General features: G+C 38.1%; 2 protein-coding genes across 3 annotated transcripts; one reads left to right on the plus strand and one right to left on the minus strand.

Moving 5' to 3' along the window:
• The first annotated feature begins 883 nt into the window (after positions 1 to 883).
• Positions 884 to 5,968, plus strand: LOC104094153 (probable protein phosphatase 2C 40). 2 transcript variants are annotated; one of them, XM_070186085.1, is made up of 4 exons: positions 884 to 1,137; positions 2,232 to 3,381; positions 3,942 to 4,206; positions 5,573 to 5,968. In XM_070186085.1, the coding sequence occupies exons 2-4, from the start codon at positions 2,248 to 2,250 to the stop codon at positions 5,698 to 5,700; spliced, it is 1,527 nt and encodes a 508-aa protein (XP_070042186.1). In that variant the 5' UTR covers positions 884 to 1,137; positions 2,232 to 2,247; the 3' UTR covers positions 5,701 to 5,968. The 2 variants fall into 2 exon arrangements, with proteins under 2 accessions (XP_070042186.1, XP_070042187.1); XM_070186086.1 differs by having other exon boundaries at positions 946 to 1,158; positions 2,242 to 3,381.
• Positions 5,969 to 23,820: 17,852 nt separating this feature from the next.
• LOC104094152 (heavy metal-associated isoprenylated plant protein 36-like) lies at positions 23,821 to 25,789 on the minus strand. Its single transcript, XM_009600023.4, has 3 exons — positions 25,546 to 25,789; positions 25,366 to 25,441; positions 23,821 to 24,858 (listed from the first exon to the last, which is right to left on the minus strand). Exons 1-3 carry the CDS (start codon positions 25,618 to 25,620, stop codon positions 24,071 to 24,073), a joined length of 939 nt encoding a protein of 312 aa, XP_009598318.1. The 5' UTR covers positions 25,621 to 25,789; the 3' UTR covers positions 23,821 to 24,070.
• Between the last annotated feature and the right edge of the window lie 1,397 nt (positions 25,790 to 27,186).

The following is a 27,186-nucleotide window of genomic DNA, read 5'->3' on the forward strand; positions in this document are numbered from 1 at the left end:
TGTTTATTCATAAAATTTTCAATTTTCATTTAAAAATGTATTTTGGAAATTTTCGAAAATTTAAAAAACTTCAAAAAGTTATTTTTGAAAATTTTCACTCAAATCACTCACAAAACTTCAAAAATAACCCAAACTAAAATTTATGTCCAAACACAACTCTAAATTTCAAATACCATTTTCACTTGAAAATTATTTTCACCATTTTTTCGAATTTTATAATTCTTATGTCCCAACGCCTACTTAATAAATATGAAATCCACAAGACATCCTTTTTAAAAGTATTAATTTTTCAATAATAAAATTATTCTCATCTTTGCCAAATATTATATTTTTTATTCTATTGATAATTGGTTGTAAATTTGTATATCTATTACCTTATTTTAGAATGAAGAAGCAGTAAAAATAGAAGGCCGAGTAAGTAGGGTAAGGCAAAGCCCGCGTAATGCCACAAGATTGTATTTATCAGTTTTGTACTAAAATTAAGTCCGGTGAAACAACGCTATTCGCTCTTTTGAGTGACCTTTCGCTTGATATGATTAGTCATGTTACATTTCAATCACTCTATTTTCCTCCTTAGTTAGTATATATAAATAGTTTAAATGAAACTCGAATAGAAAATAATTTATTTATGGGTACAAGAGTTTAGTTAAAGAATATTAATTTCCATAGAAACTATCTAAACCGTGAAAATGGAATTGTGGAAGAAATTATTCCATTTTGAAAAGAAAAAATATATATTAACTTCTTCAAGTTATAAAGGTGAAATAGAGTTGGAAAAAGTCGGAAAATTAATATTAACTAATTTGGGAATTGAAATAGGAGTAGTAATAGTAGTAGTCGTGTGTAGTGTAACGAAATTACCGGTGAGACTATTTGACCTTCTTCTCTTCCTTCCTCTTTCCCCTCTCTTCTCCATTAACGTCAGCCATACAAAATCTACAACCCACCCACCCCCAACCCCAACCCCAACCCCACCACTCTTTTTTTCTATATTTAGTCGACTCTCCTCTTCACCATCCAATTTATCGTAGACTTCTCATCTTACAACTTTCCTACTTCGCCTTTTTTGCTTCTTCCCTCTTCACTTCACATAATCTTAACTTTCTTGATACATCCAGCAAATTTCATCTTTTGGGCCTTTTTGATAAATCAACAAAGGTTAGTTCTTGGATTTAATCTTTTCTCTTCTTGGTTACTTTGCAAATTGTTGTGTGTTATGAATTGCTTAAGTTAGCTTTGTTGGTTGGTGGATTTTGTTTTTCTAGTTTTCCATGTTAGAGATCAGATTTGCTAGATACAGTTGACATTGACTAATTTGAAAATCAAATGCTGAAACTATCTGTATTTCATGGAAAAGCTTTGTTCTTTATATTATAATCTATTGTGGAAAATAAGGGTTGGAGAGCGACAAATTAGAAGCTATTGAGGTGATTTAATTTAATCTTAGCCATTTTGAGTTATTGTATTGTCATGGGTTGGCTAATCATTCAACTCTATCTAGGGTCAAGTTAATGGACAAGCTACCAATTTATTCGTATTTCTTTGTTGTTATGTTCTATGTTGTTCTTGGCTTTTGCCTGCTATCTTTAAGCTTTGATCTTCTTAAAATGTGATGTGATGTGATGCGATGTTCTACTAGTTGGCCTGCTGAATAGGAAAATTTGGCTATCCAATAGCTTTGAACTTAAATGGAGAAATAGGAGCAGTGCGGATTCATATAGCCGCTTGCGTAGGATTGAGGATTGTTACCTTCTGGTCCATTCAGGAATACTTCTGGATTATTATGTACTCTGAAACAAATGGACCATATATGATAAAAAAGGTCTCCTAACTATTTATAATTGATGTTTTTCCCATCAACAATCTAGGGTAAGCTAAGGAGGAGCGGTTTTCACCCTTTTCTATATTTTTCCACTGTGATTCTTTTACTTGAAATGACACTTGTTTTTGCTACCTGATTATTCTCAACTTTACCATTCCCATTGTCGAGTTCCCTCCCTGGAGAAAATAAAGAAACTGTAGGATTTCGTTATTAACTAGCTCCTAGGTTTTCCCGAGCTGCCTTACTTGTGTAAGCATTTTAGGGTTGGTCCTGGCATAATGGAGTTTCTTAAGCATTTTTTTCACATCACAAAGACATCTCATTTCCTGTAAAAGAGTAGCATGTGTTGTTCTTGGCCTGCAGAAGTTCTTAACAAATAGCAGTACATTAAATTTTTGGTTATGTTGACTTGTTTTCAGGCAAAAATGATGTATGGGCAAACAATAGCTGACTCAGGAGGAGAAATCAAAATAAGTTTTGGCTATCACTGCACAGATGATTCGGGTGACGAATCAGTCAGTATTCACAACTGCCATGGAATTAAACTTCAAAGAGCCAACAATTCCTTCTCTTGCCTGTCTGGGGCCGCTTTAAGTGCCAATGCCACACTAGCTAACACAAATATTTGCAATGGCTTGTTTGAAGCTGAGATACTTCCAGCCTTGGATTCACCTACTTCTTTCCGTCGGATTCCCTCTTCCCCGTCTTTCTCAAGGTTGGATTTATTGTCATCTTCTTTCCAGAGCAATTTGTCAATCTTAAGTGGTAGTCCGTCCTCTCCAAGTGAGCTACCTGAAGACGATTTATTTTCATTGAGGTCAATGAGTGCTCCTCCCAGAAGTGAAGGTTTCCTTAATGCAACAGAAGTTAAAATTGCAGGCGGTGCAGCAGGTGAAGATAGAGTTCAGGCTGTTTGTTCTGAAGAGAATGGGTCACTTTTCTGCGGCATATATGATGGCTTTAATGGAAGAGATGCAGCTGACTATCTGGCGGGTACATTATATGAAACAATTGGAAATCACCTCAATTTATTGGATTGGGAAATGGGACAGGAGTCTGGTAAACTTTCTGACCGTTTGGGTTTATGTGGAAGCCTCCACGATGCCATTCAAGATGGCAAATCTAGCATTAATCAGGGATTATATGTTGACCGCTTTGCGGAAGTGGAAAAATCATGTGACTCATTTAAGCAGAAGGTACTTAAGAGCCTCGAACAAGCTCTTTTTCAAGCTGAGAACGATTTCCTCCATATGGTTGAACAGGAAATGGATGACCGCCCGGACTTGGTATCCATTGGATGCTGTGTTTTAGCTGTGCTTCTCCTCGGGAAAAACATGTATGTGCTCAACGTAGGTGATAGTCGAGCTGTATTGGCAACACAATGTAACGATGAAGTGTTGCAGGCTGTGCAGCTGACCGCTTGCCATAGTGTTGATGATGAATCCGAAAGAACTCGACTACTAAAGGATCACCCTGATGATCCCAAAACAATCGTGGCTGGGAAAGTCAAGGGAAAGCTAAAGGTTACTCGGGCACTTGGAGTAGGTTATTTGAAAAAGGTACAACCTCAGTTTTGATTACTTTTAGTCAGTTTACACTTTCCTTGCTATTCTTAATACCGGAAGTATTTGTCCATGTTTACAGAGGTAAAGCCTAATTTTGCTCTTATTGAGATCAATTGCTCGATTATCTCAAAGAAAATTCAGTTTTGGTTATAATTGATACGGATATCAGTAGAGGCGAATCCAGAATTTGAACTCTATGAGTTCAGTCTTTAAGGTTCTTACTATTGAACCCACTGTACTTTTAAAATTATGGGTTCATATCTACTATTTATTGCAATTATAATGAATTTTTATACATAAATTTATGCTGCGCATCATAAGTTATACAATTGAAATCCCACTTCTAAACTTCTGACAACTACAACTTTGTACTGGATCTGCCTCTGGATATCAATCAGAGATTTTGTTAGTGTACCCAATTATGTTGAGAGACTACTCTTCAACAAGGCATAGCAATCATGTCGAGTCACGCCCTTAGTGCCTATATTGATACAATCTTTTTTGTCCTGCTTACCTATCAAACGAATGTTTAACAATCCATTGTCTTTTTGCAGAAATCAATGAATGATGCTTTGATGGGAATTCTTCGAGTCCGTAATCTGATCAGTCCACCATATGTTTCTGTACAACCACATATGACTGTACACGAAATCTCGAGTTCAGATCAGTTTGTTGTGCTTGGAAGTGATGGTTTATTTGACTTCTTCAGCAACGATGAGGTTGTTAAACTTGTCCATTCTTATATCCTATGTCACCCTTCTGGTGATCCAGCCAAATTTCTAGTGGAGCAGCTCGTGATGCGAGCAGCAGATTGTGCAGGTACAATATCGTTGCGCTGCATCACTTTTCTGTCTCCATCCCACCACATTAACTTTCTTGTTCTGGCTCTTTATGAATTTAATCCTATAATTAAATCCAATAGACTACTATTTCGCTCGTCAGCAGTTTTGGTTGCGTCCTCATTGGTTTAATAAAGTCAATGAATCCAGATAATCTTAGAGAAGAAACATAACTGGTTACAGACTAAGCACTTTTTTAAGCTAGTTGTTATTAAAGTGAGATCAGCAAAGAATAGAATATAAGGTGTTTCCGCGTCCCATTTGCATTTTCTTGATGAGCTAATCATTGAGGATATATAAAATTGTGGATATTTCTACTAAATGAGTTCGAGTGGTGAGCACCCTCCACTTCCAACCAAGAGGTTGTAAGTTCGAGTCACCCCAAGAGCAAAGTGGGAGTTCTTGGAGGGAGGGAGTCGAGAGTCTATCGGAAACAACCTCTCTACCCCAAGGCAGGGGCGGCCCAACATCATCCGAGGCCTAAAGCAAAGCCTTAATAAGAGGCCTTAATATATATATATATATATTTTTTTTATTTTTTTTTTATTTATTTAATGAACATCGTTTTTTTAAAAATTAGACAAGTGAGGATGTGGAATTAAAAAAATGAGAACTTAGTTTTATAAAGTACAGAAAATTAAATGAATTTAACGTTGATTGCATCTCAACTGAAATGGGAGAACCCAGAAAACATACTTCCTCCGTCCCAACTTAAGTGACTCCTTTTTTTTTTTAGTAAGTCCCTTTTTATATTTGGTAACAATTCAACTTTAGATTATTATTTTTACCATTAATGAGATGATTTCTAACCCACAAATTTCTATGATTTATTTAAGATTACAAGTTTCATAAGCCTTCCTTTATTTCATAAACTCCATGTCCAGTCAAATACTTTCATATAAATTAGGACGGAGAGTATAATATATGTAAGAAAAATAGATAATAAGTTAGATTATTAGATATAGCTACGTGACCAACTAATGGATAGAGAAATATAATTAAGTAAAATAAGATTGACAAAACTATTTTAGTTATATTAATTAGAGGAAGAAATCGAGTTATTAAAAATTAATATGACAATAAAGAAATAAATTTCAATAATAAGAGATAATTATTATAAATAATATATTACTATATATAGAGAAATAGTAATTTTGGGGCCCTTAAATTTTTGGGGCCTAAAGCAAGTGCTTCACTTGCTTTAGGGTAAGGCCGCCCTTGCCCCAGGGTAGGGGTAAGGTCTGCATACACACTACCTTCCCCAGACCCCAATAGTGGAATTATACTGGGTTGTTGTTAGATATTTCTACTAAATAAATATGAATCAAATTTCCATCAATTTGCAGGATTTAGTAGGGAAGAGTTGATGAGCATACCAGCTGGTAGGAGGAGGAAATATCATGATGATATAACAGCAATTGTAATAATTCTTGGAATGAACAAACGCACCTCAAAAGCATCTACATGCATATGAGTTTGTCAATTTGAAGAAAATTTTTGCCTTTTTATCTTTTGCTCCCCCCCCCCCCCCTTTGGTCCCTAATGTGAGGGAAAAGTAGAAGGGGAGTGGATTATTTTACTTGTAGTAATAGTGTTTATGTGTTTTCATTAATTTTAGGATTTGTTAAACTTGTTCTGTGGATGACTTTCTTCCTGATCTTTGTTATGTACAGAATGTTTCTCATTTTCATGAATGCATGAAAATGATGGATTTTACTCAAACATATAAGAATTTGTTCTCAGTTCCCTGCCCCCCCCCCCCCCCCCCCAAATCTAGAAAAGAAAGAATGTACAACTTCTGTTTGGTATATTTGTGATACGCGGCGAGAGATTTCTGAACCAAATCACATCGAATTACCATGATAAAGTGATTTAATGATGTGGAAATCTGTATTTATTAATCATGGTTAAGTACAATAAGTAAAGTGATTTAATGATGTGAAAATCTGAATTTATTAATCATGGTTAAGTACAATAAGTTTTTCTGTAAGGACATGTAATGCATCTATTTATTTGTAGGGTAAGTTTTTAAATGAAATTAGTGTGTGAAGTACGGACATTGCAGACTTGGCTTGATCAAGAAGGTAAAATATTTAAAAGAATATTTCTTTAGATAGAGGAATATGAGAGGGAGTCACATTCATTGAGCTAAAATAAATATGCTTTGATTTGGTTCCCTTTTTGTAAGGTTAAGAATCATATTGCTCAGCATCATCAATGGCTGCAGAAGGCTCATCTTCCTTTTCCCTTCTTTTTGTTATTTTGAAATGATTCTTCTTGTTGGGGCTAGCTTTGTAGCTTCTCGACTGTGTCTATCAAAAGATTTTGTCAACTGTGTGTTTACCCTACATTTCTTTTAATAAATAATAGTACTACTTATTGCCCACTAAGAAATGATAAAAATATGGTTCAGCTATAATTAATTAGGAATGCTATTAGTTTAATATCTCTCTTGGTTCTAAAGTAAGAATTTATACTTATTTAATGAATTTTTTAAAATAAATATATATTTTGCATTAAAGTTACTGGGTTCAACCGTACCCATTACCAAAGCTCTAGCTCCGCCCCGTGTACGGAAGCCAAATGCAAAATTGATCGCTGGTAAAAACATCTAAGTAATACTCCAATCCAAGATGAATGCTCTCTAATTCCAACTATTTCAGCCAAGACAACAATAGTGCGACGTATGACTAACAAATAATAGTATAAAATTAGCATAGGAATGTTTACCAAATTCATGAGCAAGAACTCATCTCACTTCTACCAACAAGCCAAACAACCATTTCCTTTCTTCTACTTTTATAATATTTCAATATTTTCTGATATTATATACCTCAAATACAATTTATTTTATTTTTTCATAGCTTATTAGCCTTCAGTTTTCTTAATAGCTTGTTATTATTGGTTGTTGTCACTGTTTCTTTTTATCTTTTATTTAGCCGAGAGTCTAACGAAAAAATCTTATTTTTTTTTATCTTTTATTTAGCCGAGAGTCTAACGGAAAAATCTTCTCTGTACTCTTAGGATAGGGGTAAGGTATGCATTTACCCTACCCTCCGAGATCCATCAATCGTTCAATCATATATTTAGGCCCGTACAAATAAGATAAATGTTGTATCTTTATTTATTTGATAAACTAAGTAGTAGTACTTGAAAAGTGTGTCAGCAAAATCTGTAGGCGAAGGGTAAATACCACAAATAGTGGCTTTCTTTTGATTAATATCCCTTTCTCAGGCACTTTTTATTCTCAGATTATTCTTATTCTGTATAATCCTTGAGAATGTCAAATTGAATTAATCAGAAGGAATACAGCTCGAGAGAGCTCTGACCCAATGGAGTCAGTACTTCCACAAGAAAGACTAGTAGATTTTGTTTGCAAGATCCTTTATTCTTTCTTTTACTGAGAATTGACATAATCATTACACTGAGATTATCCTTAAACAAAATTGTTTGACCAAAAAATATGAATCTTGATTCAAATAATTAATTTTATGTAATTAAGGGTTAAATTTAATTAACAATAATATCTCTAGATGAAGTTTTCAAGCAGAGGCGGATCCAGAATTTAGTGATTACGGGTGCCACTATCGTTAATGTGAACTAACCATTAGCAAAAGAGATTGAATTAAGATGTACATTTAGTCGGTTAGATCCGTACTGAATTAATTCAGTTTGATGTATACAATTGCTGGTTCATGAATAAATACGTGATCACCACACCGAATAGGTTTATCCAATTTAATCTAATTCTCTTGATTCAATGTGATTAAAAAGTATAAATAAAAGTAAAAATTTAAAATTAGCAACTACACCCCTTCAATCTATATATAGTTAGATTAATATTATCTCTATTGATCCTATCATAATTCTTAAAAATATTTGCAAATCAAGAAAATTTAAATCATATTCAAGTAAAATTTTGAAGAACTAGAAAAGAAAAATCAAACAATTTAACAAATAATAAAAATGGGTTCAAAGAGGAGGGAACAAAAAGATAAAGAAATAAAGAAATGGACCAGAAAGAAAAGTAAGAAGGGGGAACAACGATAAATTGGAATGCTAACGTAGGCAATGAGTATCGATCATGGATCTTGCATCCGGGAGTTTGGCACACTAACCATGACACCTAGAGTCCATTTGTCATTGCCAGGGCCACCCTTTACATATATAGTCTTTTTGTGTAAAATATCAATACATACACAAAATTTTACCCGAGCATCCGGGTGGCGTGACACCCCCAATCATATACATAGATCCGCCCCTGCTTTCAAGGGTGCAATAAACGTTAGATGAGTTCGGTCATATAGTGATAACAACATGCAATAACTGTTCCAAAGAGCATGAGCAATAATGTAGCATTTAATAGCAATGAATAATAATAAATGGCATTTAAGTAAATAGGAGGAATGATTCACCCAATAAAGGATGAAATAGATGGATATTCCTCCTGACAATGATGAATGACAGACAAATCCTTGAATATTCAAGTTATTTTCGGATCTGATGGAAAAGTATGGAATAGTAGAGACAAGAATCTTAGTGGAAAAAAATGGTATTTGTATCTTAACAAGAGAAAGAGAGAAAGAATCTTTTTGTCAAAGTGTGTTCTTACAAATGAATATCACATGCCCCTATCATTGTCTTTTTTTTCTATATATATGGGACATGTTCCTAAGAAAATAGTACAAGTGCAGAGAATATCCACTAGAATATTCTCTTTTAATATCATATCCTCAAAAGGTAGCCGTTACAGCTCTTATCAACGATATTCTACCTCGACCTCAACCCTTGTTGACATCTCGACTACGGCTCTTGTCGACACTTCGACTAGGGACTTTGTTGTTTCTTGGGTCATTTCGACTAACGACGACTTGAGAACTCTTCCCTTAATATTATCTCAGCTTAAATACTCTATAGACAGATTTTGACCCATACAGTTAGTTTCTCCGCTTATTAAGACCGACTTCAGGTGGGGACGATGAGCGGATTTGCTCGTTATGGTCGAAACAATTGAGCAAGCAATTCAGGTCATGGTGGTCATAGCGAATCGGCAACATGGCCTTATGTGGACCACTTATTTCAAAACGTCTCGATTTTCCCGATTGGTTTGTTGGAGTTAGACTGTCCACAAATTAGGATGACATCATGATGTCATGCGCCATTATGACGCATTTTCTCATTGCATTGCTTCGTTTCGCGTGTGTCCCTTGATTGAATCTGTCGCTTTGGTTACAGTGCCACTAATGATGAACCGTTTTTGGTTCTAGTGCCCAGGTTCTTATAAATAGAGGTGTCAGGGTGTGATTTTGAAGTTTCAAACTTTCTGCTTCGAAACCCCATATCTCTTTCTTTCTTCTCTCGGACTTGATACTTTTCCTCTCTGTTCCAAGGGTTTTCATCATTTTCGATTCTTCATTGCTTGATACTTCCCTTTCTTCTGATAAAACATGACTAACATACCTTCCAAACCTAGTGAGGGAAGTGATGTTGTCCCTTTAGCGATTGTGCTCCCTCCTCATGAGGGGAATGCTCTTGTCGTCATCGAGGATGAAGGCTTCCCTTTGGTGGAGGAGATAATTCCTCGCAATCTTGACACCAGTTCTGACTTCTCAAAATCCCCTGACGCCGACCTTGGAACCTTTCGGTCAGTGATGACAGAGAAGGAATTGGGAGAACTTAGTGTTAAAGTACAGCATCCCCGATCATTTCGAATTAATCCCGGCTGGGTGGGATACGGTGCAGGTCCATCGCCTTGGATACTGCGCCTTCTATGCCTACCCCTTCCAAGTCGGCTATACTCTCCCTCTCCTTCTGTTGGCGGAGGTATTTTGCCGTTATTATAGCGTCTGCCCAGCTCAGCTCGCCCCATACGTTTACAAGCTCATAAGGATGCTCACCAAATTCTCCTAGATGGACGGGGTCGAACTCACACTTCGGCATTTAATACACATGTTCGCCCCTAACTTTTACAGGGGGCCGATGTTAAACCTTCACCACCGAGGAGGCAAGTGCTTGGTGGTGAAGATGGACGACAAAGCTAACCGCCAATTTTGATTAAACTACTTATTCATCATAACCGAAGACGTGATGGCCAACGTCGACGGTTTTCTTGAGGTTTGGAATTGCACTCGTAAGTACCTAGCTTCCTCGTTCGTATGAGTTTGATTTTTCTCCCTTGCTTGTTTGTGTGTCTTGATTTCTTGTCCTTTCTTTTTTTTGTGCAGCCAAGATCTCGCCTCCTCCTTTGGTCAAAGACATTTCCAATTGGGTTAGTAGGCTCCTCCCTCACATCGTGGGGATCCGTGAGTGGCCAGGCTTATTTAAGACATTTGGGCCGGCTCCCCCTTCGGCTGGTAAGTCCCTTGTTTTATGGGAGTCTTGGTTTCTTTTCTTTTCGTTTATTTTGCTGACCTTCCCCCTTTTCTGTGTTTTTCCTAGCTTCGACTAGGAGACCTTCGAAGAGGTCGAGAGCTCCCGCTCCTTCACTCCAAAAAAGAAAAGTTGTTACGCCCTTGGCTTCCGCTCCATCTACGACGGAGGCTATTTTTACTCGCGCCTCAATCCCTCATATTGCGGCATCTGGTCCTACTCCTTCCACAACCATGGGGGCTTCGACAACGGAGACCTCAGCCTCTCCCATATATCATCTTATAGATGAAGACAATGAATTTATGTCTGGCGAGGGGGATTTGATACCCCGTAAGAGGAGATCTGTAGATGTGGCAGAGGCGGAGGGATCGATTGTTGAGGCTCTCGATACTTCGAGGCGAGAGGAGGCATCATCTTCCCAGCCGGCTGCTGATACTTCTTTGCCGACCAACGAGAGAGGTAAAGGTGTTGCCGAGGAAGGCGACGAGTCAGGTTCAGACGTTAATGCGAACGACCTGAAGATGATGGAGGAGGGTTTTACCCAACTTGAGATAAGGTTGGAGGGGTCTACGAGGACCATTGCAATCCCTATGGATCACGATTTGTTGAAGAACTCGGAGAACGTGGTTCCTGCCCTCGGCCCTCTTTGCTCTGAAATAAAGGGTAAGACCCTCAAAGAATTGGACGATGTCACCTTGTCGAGGAGCATAGTCGGTCTTGCTCTTAGGGTGAGTGTTTAGTGTTTTGTCCTTCTCTTTTTTGCCTTTGTTAGCAGGGGCATTTTAATTTTTGCCTTACTTCTTTTTCTTTTTGTGATTGCAGATTGTGATTTTGGAGATTGAAAGTGGCCGCGAGAGGAGAAGCGTAGGTAAATATTTGTGAGGTTGAAAAATAAATATTTCGAGTACCGCGGCAAGTACCGGGAGTTTCGCAGGTGGTTGAGTGAGGGCAGCAATATGCAGGCCCTTTGTGATGAGTTGAAGGAGAAGGATGACTAGCTGGTAAGAGTCATCGAGAAGTGTAGCGTCCTTGAGGGGACATTGAGGAGTAGGGAAGAGGATCTTGAGGTCAGCAAAGCCGTGGAGACCCGGTGTGGTGACCTTCAGGCACAAGTGGCCGAGTTGCACAGGTAATTGGAAGAATGCCAGCTTCAGATGGAGGTCCTTAATGGTGAAATCACCGAGAAGCAGAGTGAGCTTGAGAAGGCGGAGTCTTCCCGTTTGGAGGCTCGGAGGAAATCAGAGATGCTATAGTTGGCGAATAGGACTCTCCGGGCCGAGATGGAGATTGACCAGTCCACGACGAAGGTAAAAGAGGATCGACTAGAGGAGAGGATTGTAGAGCTGTAGAAAGATAACTCCCTCCTCTACGATCGGGTGGCCGCTTTAGAAGCTGAGAAGGCCCAATTGTTTGCACAACTATCTTTTTCTCATACTTCAGATTTCTCGGGACCTGTATGAGGAGTGGATTCACGTCGAGGCTCAATTGAACGTGTTTCAATATTTGCATAAGGCGGTGTGTGTATCTGTGGCCGCCCTGATGATGTTCTTATTAAGGCTCGTGAGGCTCAAGTCACTTGTGGATATGATCCCGCACGCCTGAGCCTGGTGATGACGAGGGGGACGGGGGTGTGGACCAGCTTGAAGAGAATGCCTGGTATGATGCTGCATACCCTGAGGACGAAGGTGACAATGGCGAAAGGGATCAAGATAGCCCAGTCATTGATAGCCAAGGCGGTGAAGGTGCTGAAGATCACGATGGTGGCGATCATTAGTTTTTCTTCTTCTTTCACGAGCCTTTGTAAAGAATATTTAAGTACGAAATTCCAAAGTCGTTCTCTGCATCTGCTTATTTTCCCACGGTTTATTTTCTGTACTTGTATGTTTTTTTCTTCTGTTATTTGGCTACCTTTTCTCTCTCTTTGTGTGTTGAAATATGGCCGAGGTCATTGACTTGTTTGGTTGTGACCTTTCGTTAAATTGCGGCCGAGGTCCGATAGGTGTTTGTTCAAGCGAGGTTGAACATAACCTTTCATTTAAGTTGTGGACGAGGGCCGATAGGTATTAGTTCGAGCGAGGTTGAACATAACCTTTCGTTTAAGTTGCGGCCGAGGGTCGGCAGGTGTTGGTTCTAGCGAGGTCGAACATAACCTGAGTTTAAGTTGCGGCTGAGGGCCGAGAGGTGTTAGTTCGAGCGAGGTCGAACATAACCTGAATTTAATTATGGCTGGGAGCCGGCAGATGTTAGTTCGAGCGAGGTCGAACATAACCTTAATTTAACCATGGCCGGGGGCGGTAGGTATTAGTTCGATCAAGGTCGAACATAACCTGGATTTAGTTATGGCTGAGGGCCGGTATGTGTTAGTTCGAGCGAAGTCGAACATAACCTAAATTTAATTATGGCCGAGGGCCGGTAAGTGTTAGTTCGAGCGATGTCGAACATAACCGAAATTTATTTATGGCCGAGCGCCGGTAGGTGTTAGTTCGAGCGAGGTCGAACATAACCTGAATGTGAGAAAGATATGCTGATAATTGTAAAGTTTATTGCCTTAATATTGTTGCTTTTGTTACATACTTGGAGAATTTACAGAATTTTGGGTGTTGGCTGGCATTTCAGTCCTAGTCCCGGTCTATCTGTCCCTTCGTTGGTCGATCTAGAGAATAGTGAAAGGTCGAGCAATGAAATAGTAACCACGACCCTACCTTCGTGTACTTTGACTCGACATGCTTCCTTCGCCGCCTCGTTAAAAAACTCCTTGAAAAAACCCAAATGGGACAAAACTCAAGTGAGGGAAAAAAAGAATACGGCTTGGGGGTCACTTTTTTCTCTCAGAAGTTGAAATATTTAAGGTGGCTGATATTCCAATTGTTTGGTAGTAGCTTTCCTTCCATTGTTTCTAACTGGAATGAACCCTTGTTTGCTTCGGCTGTGATTTTATATGGACTATCCCGATTTGTTCCCAATTTTCCTTCATTGGGATCTTTGCTCGCTTGAGTTTTAGCTTTTAGTACGTAGTCCCCGACTTTGAGCATCCTAAACTTTTCTTTCTTGTTGTAATAGCGCTCTGCTTGTTGCTTTTGGGCGATCATTCTTATGTAGGCCATATCTCTTCATTCGTCGACTTCGTTGAGTTCTTACCTTTTACTCTCGTCGTTACTCGTGACTCTAATAGGAGTACCTTAGGCTGGATTCTCTGACCTCGACCGGTATTACTGCCTCGGTCCCGTAGACCAAAGAGTAGGGTATCTCTCCTGTGCTTGTTTTCTGAGTTGTTTGGTAGGCCCATAATACGTGTGGTAATATTTCCGGCTACAGTCCCTTGGCGTCTTCGAGCTTCTTCTTCATGATGTTTAAGTATTAACTTGTTGGATGATTCTTCTTGTCCGCTACCAGCAGGGTGGTACGAGGTTGAGAGTATCCTCTTGATATGCCATTTCTCAAAGAATTCAGCGGCCTTCTTTCCTGTGAACTGGGGTCCGTTGTCACAGCTGATTTCGTTAGGAAGGACGAATCGGCTGATGATGTTTCTCCATATAAAGGTGATTACTTCTTGTTCCCATATTTTGGTGAATGCTCCTGCTTCCACCAACTTAGAGGAATAGTTAGTTAAAACCAAAAGGAATCGTACATTACCTCACCCTGCTAGTAGGGGGCCCACGATGTCCATTCCTCATTTGATGAACGGCCAAGAGGATATGACTGAGTGGAGGTGTTCGCCTGCTTGGTGGATCATTGGGGCGTACTTTTGGCACTACTCGCATCGCATTACAAAGTCCGCGACATCTTTTTTCATGATGGGCCAGTAATATCTTGCCCGTATGAGGCATCTGACCAGTGCCCGGTCGTCGGAGTGAGCCACGTAATAGCCTTCGTGAACTTCTTCGAGGACGCGCTGAGTTTGGCTCGAGCCCAAGCACTTCGCTAGAGGGCTGTCGTAGGTCTTCTTGTATAGATCGTTGCGGAGGATATTGTACCTGACCGCTTGTATTCTTAGTTTCTTGGCGTCCTTTTTGTCGCTAGGAAGTGTGTTGTCCTGCAAGTGCGCGACAATACGATTGCGACAATCCCAAGTTGAGTTTATGGTTCTTACCTCGACTTGGTCTAGTGATGAGTTGAGGAGGTAGACCACGTTTTTATCTCTGAATGCGATGTTTTTGGTGGCTGCGGCTAGTTTGGTGAGGCCATCTGCCTTGACATTCTATGCCCGTGGGATTTGATCAAGCTGACATTCGTTGAACTCGGGCAGTAGCTTATAAATTTCGGTATGGTACCTTTGTTCCTTGATTTGGAAAGTCCCCGTGACTTAATTGACTACGAGCTAGGAATCGCAACGCAGTTTCAACCATTTTGCTCCATATTTGAGTGCTAGTCTTAGACCTGCAATTACGGCCTCATACTCGGCTTCATTGTTAGTCATATCGGGGCACTTTATGGACTGGCGAATCACTTTGCCTGTTTGGACTTCGAGTACGAGTCCCAGTCCAGATCCCGACGCGTTAGATGCGCCATCGGTGTATAGGGCCCAAAGGTCTTGTGTTTGGAGGGCGGTTTAGATGGCCTCTCTTTCGACATCAGGCAGTATCTTTGCGCTGAAGTCGGCTACAAAGTCAGCGAGTACTTGTGACTTTATCGTCGTTCGCGGTTAATAGGTGATATCATGCTCGCTCAACTCGATGGCCCACTTGGACAACCTTCTCGATAGTTCGGGTTTTTGTAAACTATTTTTGAGGGGGGAGGTCGTGACGACCGAGATGGGGTGACATTGGAAATATGGTCTAAGCTTTCGTGAAGCTACGACTAAGGCCAAAGCCATTTTTTCGAGGTGTGGGTACCTCATCTCGGCGTCGACGAGTATTTTGCTAATGTAATAGATAAGAGATTATGTACCTTTGTTTTCTCGATTAATACTGTGGTTACAGCTACCTCGGATATGACCAGATAGACAAGGAGACGCTCCTCCGACTCGGGCTTTGAAAGAAGAGGTGGAGATGATAGGTATTCCTTTAGCTCTCGCAGGGGCTGGACGCATTCGAAAGTCCATTCAAGGCCATTATCTTTCTTGAGTACGCTGAAGAATTTATGGCACCTATCCGATGACCACGAGATGAACCTCGATAGAGCGACGACGCGACCGGTCAACCTTTGGACTTATTTCTTGGTGGTCAAGAGTTCTGGTATTCCCTCGATGGCTTTGATTTGGTCGGGGTTGACCTCAATCCCTCGCTGTGATACTAAAAAATCTAAGAACTTTCCCGAGGCTACACCGAATGCGTATTTTTCCGGGTTTAGCTTCATTCTGTACCATCAGAGTATGTCGAAAGTTTCTTTCAAATGATCGATGTGATCTTCTCCTCTTTTGGACTTGACCAGCATGTCGTTTATATATACCTTCATTTTTTTGTCGAGCTGGCCTTTGAACATCTTTGTCACCAACATTTGATAAGTAGCTCCTATGTTTTTTAGTCCAAAAGGCATGACCCTGTAGCAATACGTTCCTTGGTGGGTGATGAACGTGGTTTTTTCCAGATCTTCTTCTTCTATAAGGATTTGATTATAGCCTAAGTATGTATCCAAGAAGCTTAGTAGCTCGTTCCCGGCCGTTGCGTCGATTATACCCTGTACCACCCTGCTCGTTCCCGGCCGTTTCAGGCATGCCTTATTCAAATCTGTGAAATCCACGCAAATTCGCCACTTTCCATTCTTCTTTTTGACCATCACTACATTAGCGACCCATTTGGGGTACTTCGATTCTCTGATGGAACCATTTTCCAGCAGATTTTGCACCTCCTCGCACACTGCATCATTAATTGTGGAGTTGTATTTATGCCTGACTTGCCTCACTGGGGGGTGGAGTGGGTCGACGTTTAAGTGTGTAGCGATTTCTTTTGGGATGCCCGACATATATGCATGGCTGAAAGCAAACAAATCTGCTTTAGTTGTTAAGAATTAACTGAATTTACCTGGTTTCTGAAGCTTGCAACCGATATAGGCCTTCTTGCTGTGGTTGTTAAGATCTAACTAAACGGGGTCAAGGTCTTCTATGGTCGAACCAGCGGCTTTGGCCGTATCTGGTTCCTTGATGACGTTCTCTGCTTCCTCTTGCTCTGACCTCGACCCTGTTGATTGTTATGCCTCCTTTTCTTTGTCTTTTCTCTGTTGGGTGCCGTGCCGTCTAAGGCAATGCGGTATAATTCTCGTGACATGCATTGTTCTCCTCATATATTAAAACCCCCCATGGAGTTGGGAATTTAATTACTTGGTATAAGTTGGAGGGGACGACTTTCATGGGATGTATCTATGGTCGTCCTACTATGGCATTGTACGTGGTGGCCTGGTTAATGATGTGGAACATTGTCTCCAAAGTTATGCCACCGGCCAGAATGAGGAGTGTAATTTCCCCGGATGTCTGCTCAACTGCATTGTTAAAACCAGTTAGCGTGATGTAGTGCGACACTATCTTATCTTCGAGTCTTATTTGGTTAAGCACTCGGGGATGGATAATGCACGTGCCGCTCTCGTCATCTATCATAATTCATTTAACATCGGTATCTAAAATACGTAAAGTAATAAGGAGGGTGTCATTATGATGAAAGGTCAAACTATCGGCATCCGACTTGTCGAAGATGATACTTTCTTCGAGTTTGTCGTACCGCTTGTGGGGTGATAGATCACTTGAGTTTGTGGGTAGTGGTGAAATTCACGTTGTTGATGGAAGCGTCATCGCTGCCGCCGATGATCATGTTGATGGTAGTGAGGATGGTTTTGGCAGTCCTTGGTGTTCGCATCCTCTGGCGAAGTTGGTTCTTCCCCTGTCGCTCAGTAACTCTTTGAGGTGACCTTGTCGCAACATGTTTACGACTTCTTGCCTCGGAGCGATGCAATCCTCAGTTTTGTGTCATTGTTCCTGGTGGAACTCACAGAGGGAGTCAGACTTTCTGGTGTTCGAGTCTGATCTCATCTTCGGTGGCCACTTCACTTTCAGTCCGAGTTTTTCCAGAGTGTAGACTATGTCTGTAGTTGACACACAAAAATTATGAGCAGATAATAGGGGGCATACCTCAGTCATTCTGATGAGCTCCCGTCCTTGGTCTGGATGGACCTTCTTCGTAGCGAGGGGAGGGAGATGGCTGCCCTGATATATGGTTGATGTCGTTCCCTGTTAGGTCGTGGAATTGGATGATCTCTTCTGGCGTTGTCTCTTCAATCTTTTCTTGATTCGGCTTGTACTGAGGTTAGTCGGTGGGTCGGTCTATTGAGGTCATCCTCATCTATACGAACCTCGGCGCAGTAAGCATTGTGGATTTTGTCCCAAGTGGTTGGGGGATACTTCATCAACTGACTCAACAGTTTTCTAGTCGCTCTTGAACCATTTCTCCTCATCCCATTCTAAAAGCTGCGATCGCCATCCCTTCAGGTACGTTTGGTAGAGTTATCCTCACTCAGTTGAACCGGATGAGAAGTCCCTTAGTCCCTCTCCCATCCACTCCTTAATAGCGAATATGTCGTTCACTCTTGCCTTGGCCTTCTTGGCTCCGGCATGGGCCAGTACGAACTTGTCGGCCATTTCCTCGAAAGTCACTATGGAGCATGCTGGTAACTGCGAATACCATGTTAATGCCCCTCCTGTAAGGGTTTTGCCAAACTTCTTCAGAAAAATGGAAGATACTTGTTCAAGATCATTTCCTTTTACGGCGGTGACATAATGTAACACCCCAAAGTTTTAACTAATATTTACATTCTCGATTGAGCATCTTTATAATGATGATAGATTTTACTTTGCAATTCCTAAATATGAAATTTGACAATAATATAAAATTTTCTTACTTTAGGTTATGTTAATATTGACAAAGAAATTCCATGGTGTTGCTATGTGTAACACTTAATATCATTTTGATAAATTATTTTTAAATACATTAGATATTTAAGGTTTTGGGCTACCACCCTTTTGTATTTATCTAAAGATATTTAGTAGTTTGGGCAGCCAATTTTATTTCATACTTATCCAATTCATAAATATTACTTATTTGACTTGCTTTTCCATAACATCCTCTCATATTTTATTTTTTCATGCCAAAGAAAACCCTTACTCTGTCTCCTACTTATCACCTGAAATACATCATGATAACCATCAAAAAGTTTCACTAAATCAACCATCCAAACTAGTTCTTAGTGAAGCTCAAGTTGCTCATCTCTTTTGCGGTAAGTTACTAAACCCGTTTTTACACTAGACATCTATTAGTATTTTCTTCATATCTTCTTGTATAGGGATCTGTTTTAAGTGATCCAAGATTTTCTGAAAACCTATTTCATAGATCTATAACTCTTATTCAAGCACCAAAACTTATTTTGTCTTATATTTACCCGAAAATGGGTGATGAAGTACATGGTAGGTGTTGCCCAGATTTTCTGTTTTACAAACTCTTCCTATACTACTGTTAGTAATTTTAGCATAACGTTTTGTACAAAACTGATATGAGGGTGATTCAAGATGTTTTGAAATGGTAAGTCATATATCTATAACTGCAATTAAGACCACAGAGTCTAGTTTGTCCATTTTCATCTTCAAAACTGAGTCGCAACACAAGATAGTGATACTGTCCAGAATTTCTGTCTAAAATATTTTGGGTAATTTGCACCAATATCATATTTAGTTTGACATGTTAAATTACTGAACTTATATAGATATTTGAATATGTATTTAAGGTATATATACCCTTGTAAAATCTAAGTGGAAGTGTTTGAGGAAGTGGACGGATTTGGTTTGTCTTTGGCGTAGACGATTCGAACGTCCTCAAGTTGTGGTTGAACTGTTTTGTGGTAAAACACCAAGGTTTGTGTATAAACTTTGTACTCTTTTTACTTGCTGGAATATTTTGAAATAACCTGATATTTTATTTTTCTTGTCTTCAATTTATATCGTTGTATTCGTGTTATATCAAGTATTGTAAGATATTCGCTAAATCGCCCTCTCGTACAGATTTGATTGATCATTTTGCATTCTTATTGGGACTTTGTCCTTCTTATGGAAGTGACTTTGTCACTCATCTTGGCACGCCTCTTGATTTGGATCTTTTGCCATCTTTACTTTGGATTTAATATGGTTCTTGATTCTCTCGACTATTGAATTTTGACCCTACTTGATTTGGGGCTTTGGTCCACCTTGATATCTGATTATGCTTAGTATGATAGTATGACGTACATATTTTGAAATATGGATATTTGGCAAACTCTCTTGTATTGATAGTATACGCTTTCTCGGCTCTTGAATCTTGAAAATTGTTATTGATATTTGGAAATACTTCAAGGTTTGATATTCGATATTTTTGATATATTTGTTCACTTGTTTTAAATTATGTTTAATTTGAGATACCTATGACTGAAAAGGGGAATTCGAGAATTTAATGGCTCCAAGCCCAAAGTTTATATGCTACTAAGCTTTATGCTTAGCGATGGTTGTTTTCTATCGTAGATAATGTACGAAATGAGATTTGAAGACGGCCTTATGAAGTAGTCTTTTTGGGAGCACTTATGGAGATCACATTTGCATATGCACCTAGATTTTGTATAGTTTTGGGACTTGTACATGATCTATATGTCACACCTATGTACATTTTTTTTAGGCTTGTTGGATCTTAAGACCAAAATCTTGTAACTTGAATTTGGTAACTTATTTTGCTGTTTTAGGGTGTGTTAATAACTCAAGTCTTGTAATATGATAAATTTACACTGTCTTGAAAAAATATACAAAGGAGAAGACTAGTTTTATTTATTTATTTTTCTCGCTAGTTTGAAATTTATGTACAATATGAATAGGTAGTGATTTTGAACGAAAAATATAATTTTGTTAGGAAGTTGCTTAACGTGTTGATTATTCAAGAAGGGTTATATCACCTTATGTTGATATTTTGACATTATATTTTTTTTTTTAAATTATGAAGTATATTTTCAAAAAAAAAAAAAATATTGCACTTTCAACCTTTATCACATGAGTCTATTTCTGCTATTAAATTATTCTGAATGTCTTTTTGGATTAATATCTTCTTAATATTGTAAGTAAAAAATTAGATTTGTTTCGTAAGTAGCACCCTCTCAAAGGGGGTGCTACAAGTAATGAGTCACGTAATCTTCAAGGTCGGTTGTGTCGTCATATATCCTGAGGTAGGACGGCATTTTAAAATTTTTTGGTATGGCATGTAGGGCTGCATCATCACTATACGGTTGTTCGATGAACCGGCCGGCGTCCCTCTTCGGCAACAACTTAGGAGCGCCCGATTTTTATCGACCCTTTGTTGGTGTTCTTTTATTTGGTCTCGGAGCGCCTTATTTTCATTCTCTATTTCTTCCATCCTTTTTACAATGGCTGCGAGGGCGTTATCACCTGCACTATCAATGACATTGTGAGTAATATTTGTCGTTGGAGGAAAGAGTTGGTTACATTGCTCGTCTGCTTGTTGTATCGTGCAAGTCCTTGCGTTTTTTGTAGTCGTGTCCCGAGCGGACTTGTTGAGGCCGCTGGTTAGCGTGTCAGTTAGCCACGCTTCGAGGAACTTTTTTTACAGCTGGGAGCGTCTCTTCCTCCACAGATGTGGAAGCTCCCTTACCAAGGAATTTTGTTATGCTACAGTGAGGAGGCGGTGACCCATCTCGTCTAGGGGAAGCACCGGGCGTCGCACCCTCGTCTGTTATTTCATAACTTTCGTTGATGACGATCACGAGGTTGGTTGGGAGGTCACTTGTTATTCTTGTCCTTTCTTCTCGGTTACCTGCCATGTTGGGATTTGTGTACACAAAGAAAGGAGATCTTATTTTTTTTTTTATGTTAGTAACCCATGTTGGTTGTAGATCTAGAAGAAACTAAAAGTTTAACTAAGAAATTCCCACAGACAGCGCCAAATTGTTTGACCAAAAAATATGAATGTTGGTTCAAATAATTAAATTTATATAATTAGGGGTTAAACTTAATTAGCAATAATATCTCTAGATGAAGCTTTCAAGGGTGCAATAAACGTTAGATGGGTGGTTCGGTCATATAGTGATAACAACATGCAATAACTGTTCTAAAAAGCATGAGCAAAAATGCAGCATTTAATAACAATGAATAACAATAAATGGCATTTAGGTAAATATGAGGAATAATTGTCCCAATAAAGGATAAAGTAGATGGATGTTCCTCCTAACAATGATCAATGACAGACAAATCCTTGACTATTCGAGTTGTTCTCGGATCTGATGGGAAAGTATGGAATAGTATAGACAAGAATCTTAGTGAAAATGTGGTGTTTGTATCTTAGCAAGAGAGAGAGAGAGAGAAAAAATCTTTTTGTCAAAGTGTGTTCTTACAAATGAATATCACACGTCCCTATCATTGTCTCTTTTATATATATATATATATATATATATGGGACATATTCCTAAGAAACCCTAATAGTACAAGTGAAGAGAATATCCACTAGAATATTCTTTTTTAATATCCTATCCTGAAAAACTAGCCATTACAGCTCTTATCAACGATATTCGACCTCGACCCTTGTTAACATCTCGACTGCGGCTCTTGTCGACACGTCGACCAGGGACTTTGCTGCTTCTTGGATCATTTCGACTAACGGCGACTTGAGAACTCTTCCCTTAATATTATCTCGGCTTAAATACTCTAGAGACAGATTTTGACCCATACAAGAATTTCTGTTCAACTTATATTTCTGCACCGTTTAATTTCTGCACAGAAAATTAGGTATTAAGATGAGTTATTGCATTTAATCCATTTTATTAAGCCTATTAAATGATCATTAGGAGACCCACATTACATTTTCCGGTCAAATTATGTATTTTCCGGCAAGTTTATATTTTAGTTACCTAAGCTTTAATTAGATGATTTTATGTGACAAAAAAAAATAGTGATTTTTGTATTTTAAATCTTTACTTGGTGACTTTGGTGGAATTAGCTCCCTATATTGTAATTTAATTGAAAACAATTCTTAGCCAAAGAAATCGTGAATTCGTGTGTGGTTTAAACACACATGTATGTAAAACCTTACTTAAAAAAAATGAAAAAGTTCCAACAGGACGAACTTGATGAATGAAAAAGAAGATTCGTCAACTTTTTAAAAGTTTATGTCAAGATAAAGTTCACAAAGCTACTTAACTAAAAGATGTTGATTCCTACTTCCTAAAATTTTAGTTTTTCCTTTTTTTCCCCCATTCCTGCTAAGTATTCTCATTTTCCCGTTAAGGATCTTTAATTTTCCTTTATTAACCACTTAGAAAGTTTTCTCCAAATGCTGCAAATTACCAAAGAAGAAAAACAAAACTAAAGTTTCCAAATAATTATCTAATCTAAGTGTATATGATATCCTTTTTAGAAAGATAATATGTAGTTATAACTCAATTTGAGTTGTCTATTGAGCCAAAACATCCTTCTCCGGTTTTGCAATATCCCACCTTCTTAAACCTAAGTTGGTTTTCTTTGTTAATACTTCATACCTTTATGCATGAAGAAGTAACAGTACAAATTGGAAATAATATTCTTATTCTTGTTCAGATCATGAGGACATCATGTTGGGTAGCATTCAAGGAAAAGTAGCGGCAAAAATAAATTGACTTGTTGGGTGAAACTAATTTTAAGAAATAAATAAAATATATATTTTATTGACTATTATTTTTGAAAGCGCCTAAAAATTATATATTTCTCAAAAGTAATAAAGAAGAGAGGACTGTTGGGCCTCTCTTGTGAATATTCTCAACCGATAACTGGCTAAATTATCCAACCTCGCTAAATTATTCCATCCCTCAACCTCTTTAGTGCCTCTAAAGTTTTGGCCTTTGAAACAAATCAAAATATTCCCTCCTATGTTGTGTTGCTAGTTCTCAACTTGTATAAACTGATGATGAACTGCCTGTAAGTTCTCATCAATTTCGAGTTTTAAGTTATATATTATCAAGGAATTTTTATACCGTTACGTAGCTAGATATCCTTTAACTTAGTTGAGTTGATAATGTTAAAAATTCTTTATATTGACGGTGGATATAACTTGAACTCGCAGTTATGTGTACATGTTGGTTTTTAAATTTTTATTTTTACTCCCTTCAGCTTTTTAAATTTTTATTTTCTCCCTTCATTCTCAAACAGATCAACACTACTTCTCCACTCTTCTAAAGTGACTTAAAATCTGGACCCCTCTCCTTAGTATCACAAGTTTAGTTAGTGTCACTCAACTACTCCGATTAGTAAATTGAAACAACATAAAGCCTAGTATAGTACTATGCGATTACTACATATTAGTAGTAGCATATTACATTTTACAACATGTTTATTAGTCATGATCTAACTTCTAATTCCAGAAATAACACGATCCTATTACATACATTCTAAATCTAAATTAAAGTAAATAAATGCAACTGCAAATGAAATTAAGCTCTAATTCTTGCCAAAATTCTCATACTATCTTAATATGCTACATTATCTTTCAGCATAATGATCACATGATATAGCAGGCATGAGGGTTCTCATCGCTCAAAATCTCAAAAGACTCCAACGGCGCAGATTGCTTGGAATATAAATCAGACTGCATGTACGGTGAGGATGGAACATAGTAATATGATGGTGCAGCGCTTATGGTAGGATGTGCCGCATTGTAACTCACCACATAACTCTGATGAGGAACACAATAAGTCGGTGGATTCTGATCGTACGGGTTAGAATAAGGATGCTGAAATGGATGGCCTGGATTTGCTTGATCAATCACTTGACCGGTACCTATTTTTGCAACTTCTGATTCACTGCTTGGCGGTGCACCATTAGACCCTGCATTCGCATTTGCGTTACTATTCCCACTTTTCTTTTTCTTTTTCTTCTTCTTCTTAGCACCACCTTGTCCTCCACCACCTCCGCCACCGCCGGCCTTTTGTTCCGCCGCCGGGTACCTCTCAACGGCGGCAACACTCTCCGGCGCCAACCTGTCATCCAACGTAATAGTCTCAACCCCACCAAATCTCACGCCATGTCTTTGAGGACCATTATTTCTCATATTTGCTTCGGAATTTTCAGCTGTTTTTTCATTATTTTCATCATCTTCTTCTGGTTCATCATCGTCGTCACTGTTTTCATTTTTCTTCGGTTTCTTCTTTTTTACTGTAGGCTTTGGCTTTGGCCATAACTCAGCACTCCTTCCATTCTTCACTAGCTTCCTTATCAAAGTCTCTGCATCAACATTTCCAGTTACTATGACTCTTTGCTGTTGTGGATCAATATCTATTGTATAAACACCTGCAAAGTGAAAAAAAGAAAAAGAAAAACACAAAACACCCATAATTATTACTTATAAGTTGTTTTCATATACAGTTGCATATAACCACACGTAAGAATTCTTTTCATCCGAAAACTATACTGTACAACAAGGTAAAAATAAATTTTCTTGCATATATATAAATTTTTGAATCTCTTTAAAATTTTAAAAAAATGATATTTTTTTCATGTAGTGACAAAAGTGGTTCAAAAATAGTAAATGTGACAATTTACATTTTTTTGAAACCCCTTATTAGAATTCTTGGCTCTACCATTGTTCATATATATACATTCTCATTATGTTAATATAAATACTCCTATAGTAACAAATGATGCTTAATATATCTTCACCTTTTTGAGTGAATCAAGAAATAGATATGATTGTCCATTAATTAATCCTTTTTATTAGATATATATACAAACTAAAAAGAGACCAGAAAAAGAAGAGAGTTAAAAGAACAAATCAAGATTAGAAGAGAAGAAGAGAACCTTCGATGCTTTGCAAGACTTTCTTGACTTTTCTCTTGCAGCCTGGACAGTGGATGGAAACTTTCAAAACCCATGTCTGCAAAAACAAAAAGAGCCAGATTAAGCCCAAAAAAAAAAAAGAGAACAAAAGCAAAACTTTTTATAAAAAAAAACAGAATATTAAAGAGGTGAAAAGAGGACCGTGTAGTGAAGGGGAGGAAGCTGCGGTGGTTGTTGTTCTTCAGGTGGAGGTGCAGCAGAAGGAGAGGAGGCCATAAGAAGGAGAGATGAGTAGAGGGGCAGAGAAAGTAGTAGAGAGTGCTGCAGTTAGAAAATTGGAGTATCAGAAATATTGTTTGTATAAAGTATTGATAGAAAGAATTTAAGAGATGAGAGTGAAAGGAAGATAGATAATGACATAAGATGCTTCTGAGCCTGCTGCCATGCACTTACTATATGCTTTCAATTACTACTACTTTTGGGTTACATGCAGTAATCTATATAAGAATCCTTTTGCCGTTCTTTTTTCTTTTTAACTTTTTCTTTCTATTTGGGGTTTAGTTTTTTCTGTAAAGACTAACTATATGTATATGTAGTAAGCGTGATGACATCTGAAAAAGACAATTATTTTTTTAAAAAGTTGAAATTTATTTACTAGTAAGAAATAAGAAAAGACAGCTACTAGACCATAATTTTTCCGTAGATCTTGATTTTAGATTTGTATTCAATTTTTCTGTAAATCAAATTTGAAAAAAGATTATCCTCATTTCTTTTCAAATTTAATATATTAACTTAAAATAGACGTGTGATTTTCGACTGGCAAGAAGTGTCAACTTTCTTGTAGAAGTATTGATATGTTGTGATTTTTCGGTCAAAGTCATATAACTTTATTTTTCTCACACAAAAATCATAAGACTTTCACTAATTTACACTAATTTACACAAAAATAATAGTGACCGGAAAACACAATTTTAAATTTTATGAAAAAGATGTCATAATTATATGACCATTTGTAAAATTTACCCTATAATTTTTTCGTAGTTTTCCGCCTGAGTTGAGTTTAAAACGATTTTGATATACAGATGTTGAGCTGATTAAGAGTTTGTCTCACCTGTTTTGTTAAATTTGTTCGCTCCTCTACAAATAAATTATCTTCAACTAATTCAAGGTCAAAATGATGTCTTACCTCTTGGAATTGTCTTTCAATTTCTTCTTTTTGCCAAGCCTTTGCCTCAAAATCTTTCGTATAGTTATCCTTAAACACAACTTCATGGATTGTGGTTGGCTATGAGGAAATGGATAGTGGTTGTACCGTACGTCATAAGTTAAGGGATCGCTGTTATTAGATACAACAGTTAATTGTTTAGTGGTTATTAATTAGTAAAGTGAAACAAGTAGTTAAATTATATTTTAAAATTTGATTATTTTGAAATATGTTCTTCTTCAGATTGGGCCTGATGGAGTATACCTAATAGAATGAATCTAAAGTTCACCCATCTAAAATCATGTGTTGTTTAATGAAACGATGAAAAATCGACCGGGAGAAGCAAATTGAGAAGGATAATAAATACATAAATTGCCGTCAATAAGGTAGGGATCATCAAAACACTAAACCAGCCAATATTAAGACGGTTTTCAATGCTGGTTATCCAGTTACAAAAGCGACCCCATAGGCTTTCATTTTGGCATCTCTAAAATTGCTTCATATGTGATTAATTGGTAAGACAACAACGACGACGACGACGACGACAACAACAACAACAACAACAAAAAACCCAATGTAATTTCACAAGTAGGGTCTAGGGAGGTTAATGTGTATGTAAACCTTACCCCTACATTGTA

Source organism: Nicotiana tomentosiformis, chromosome 9, assembly GCF_000390325.3.
Source record: "Nicotiana tomentosiformis chromosome 9, ASM39032v3, whole genome shotgun sequence".
NCBI lineage: Eukaryota > Viridiplantae > Streptophyta > Magnoliopsida > Solanales > Solanaceae > Nicotiana > Nicotiana tomentosiformis.

Excerpts from the sequence above, each read along its gene's own strand:
- LOC104094153 (XM_070186085.1), top strand. The coding sequence starts at position 2,248 with ATGATGTATGGGCAAACAATAGCTGACTCAGGAGGAGAAATCAAAATA. Across the intron at positions 3,382-3,941 it reads GAGTAGGTTATTTGAAAAAG|AAATCAATGAATGATGCTTT; the intron begins GTACAACCTCAG and ends GTCTTTTTGCAG. Across the intron at positions 4,207-5,572 it reads GCGAGCAGCAGATTGTGCAG|GATTTAGTAGGGAAGAGTTG; the intron begins GTACAATATCGT and ends ATCAATTTGCAG.
- LOC104094152 (XM_009600023.4), bottom strand. The coding sequence starts at position 25,620 with ATGGCCTCCTCTCCTTCTGCTGCACCTCCACCTGAAGAACAACAACCA. Across the intron at positions 25,442-25,545 it reads TTCCTCCCCTTCACTACACG|ACATGGGTTTTGAAAGTTTC; the intron begins GTCCTCTTTTCA and ends TTGTTTTTGCAG. Across the intron at positions 24,859-25,365 it reads AGTCTTGCAAAGCATCGAAG|GTGTTTATACAATAGATATT; the intron begins GTTCTCTTCTTC and ends TTCACTTTGCAG.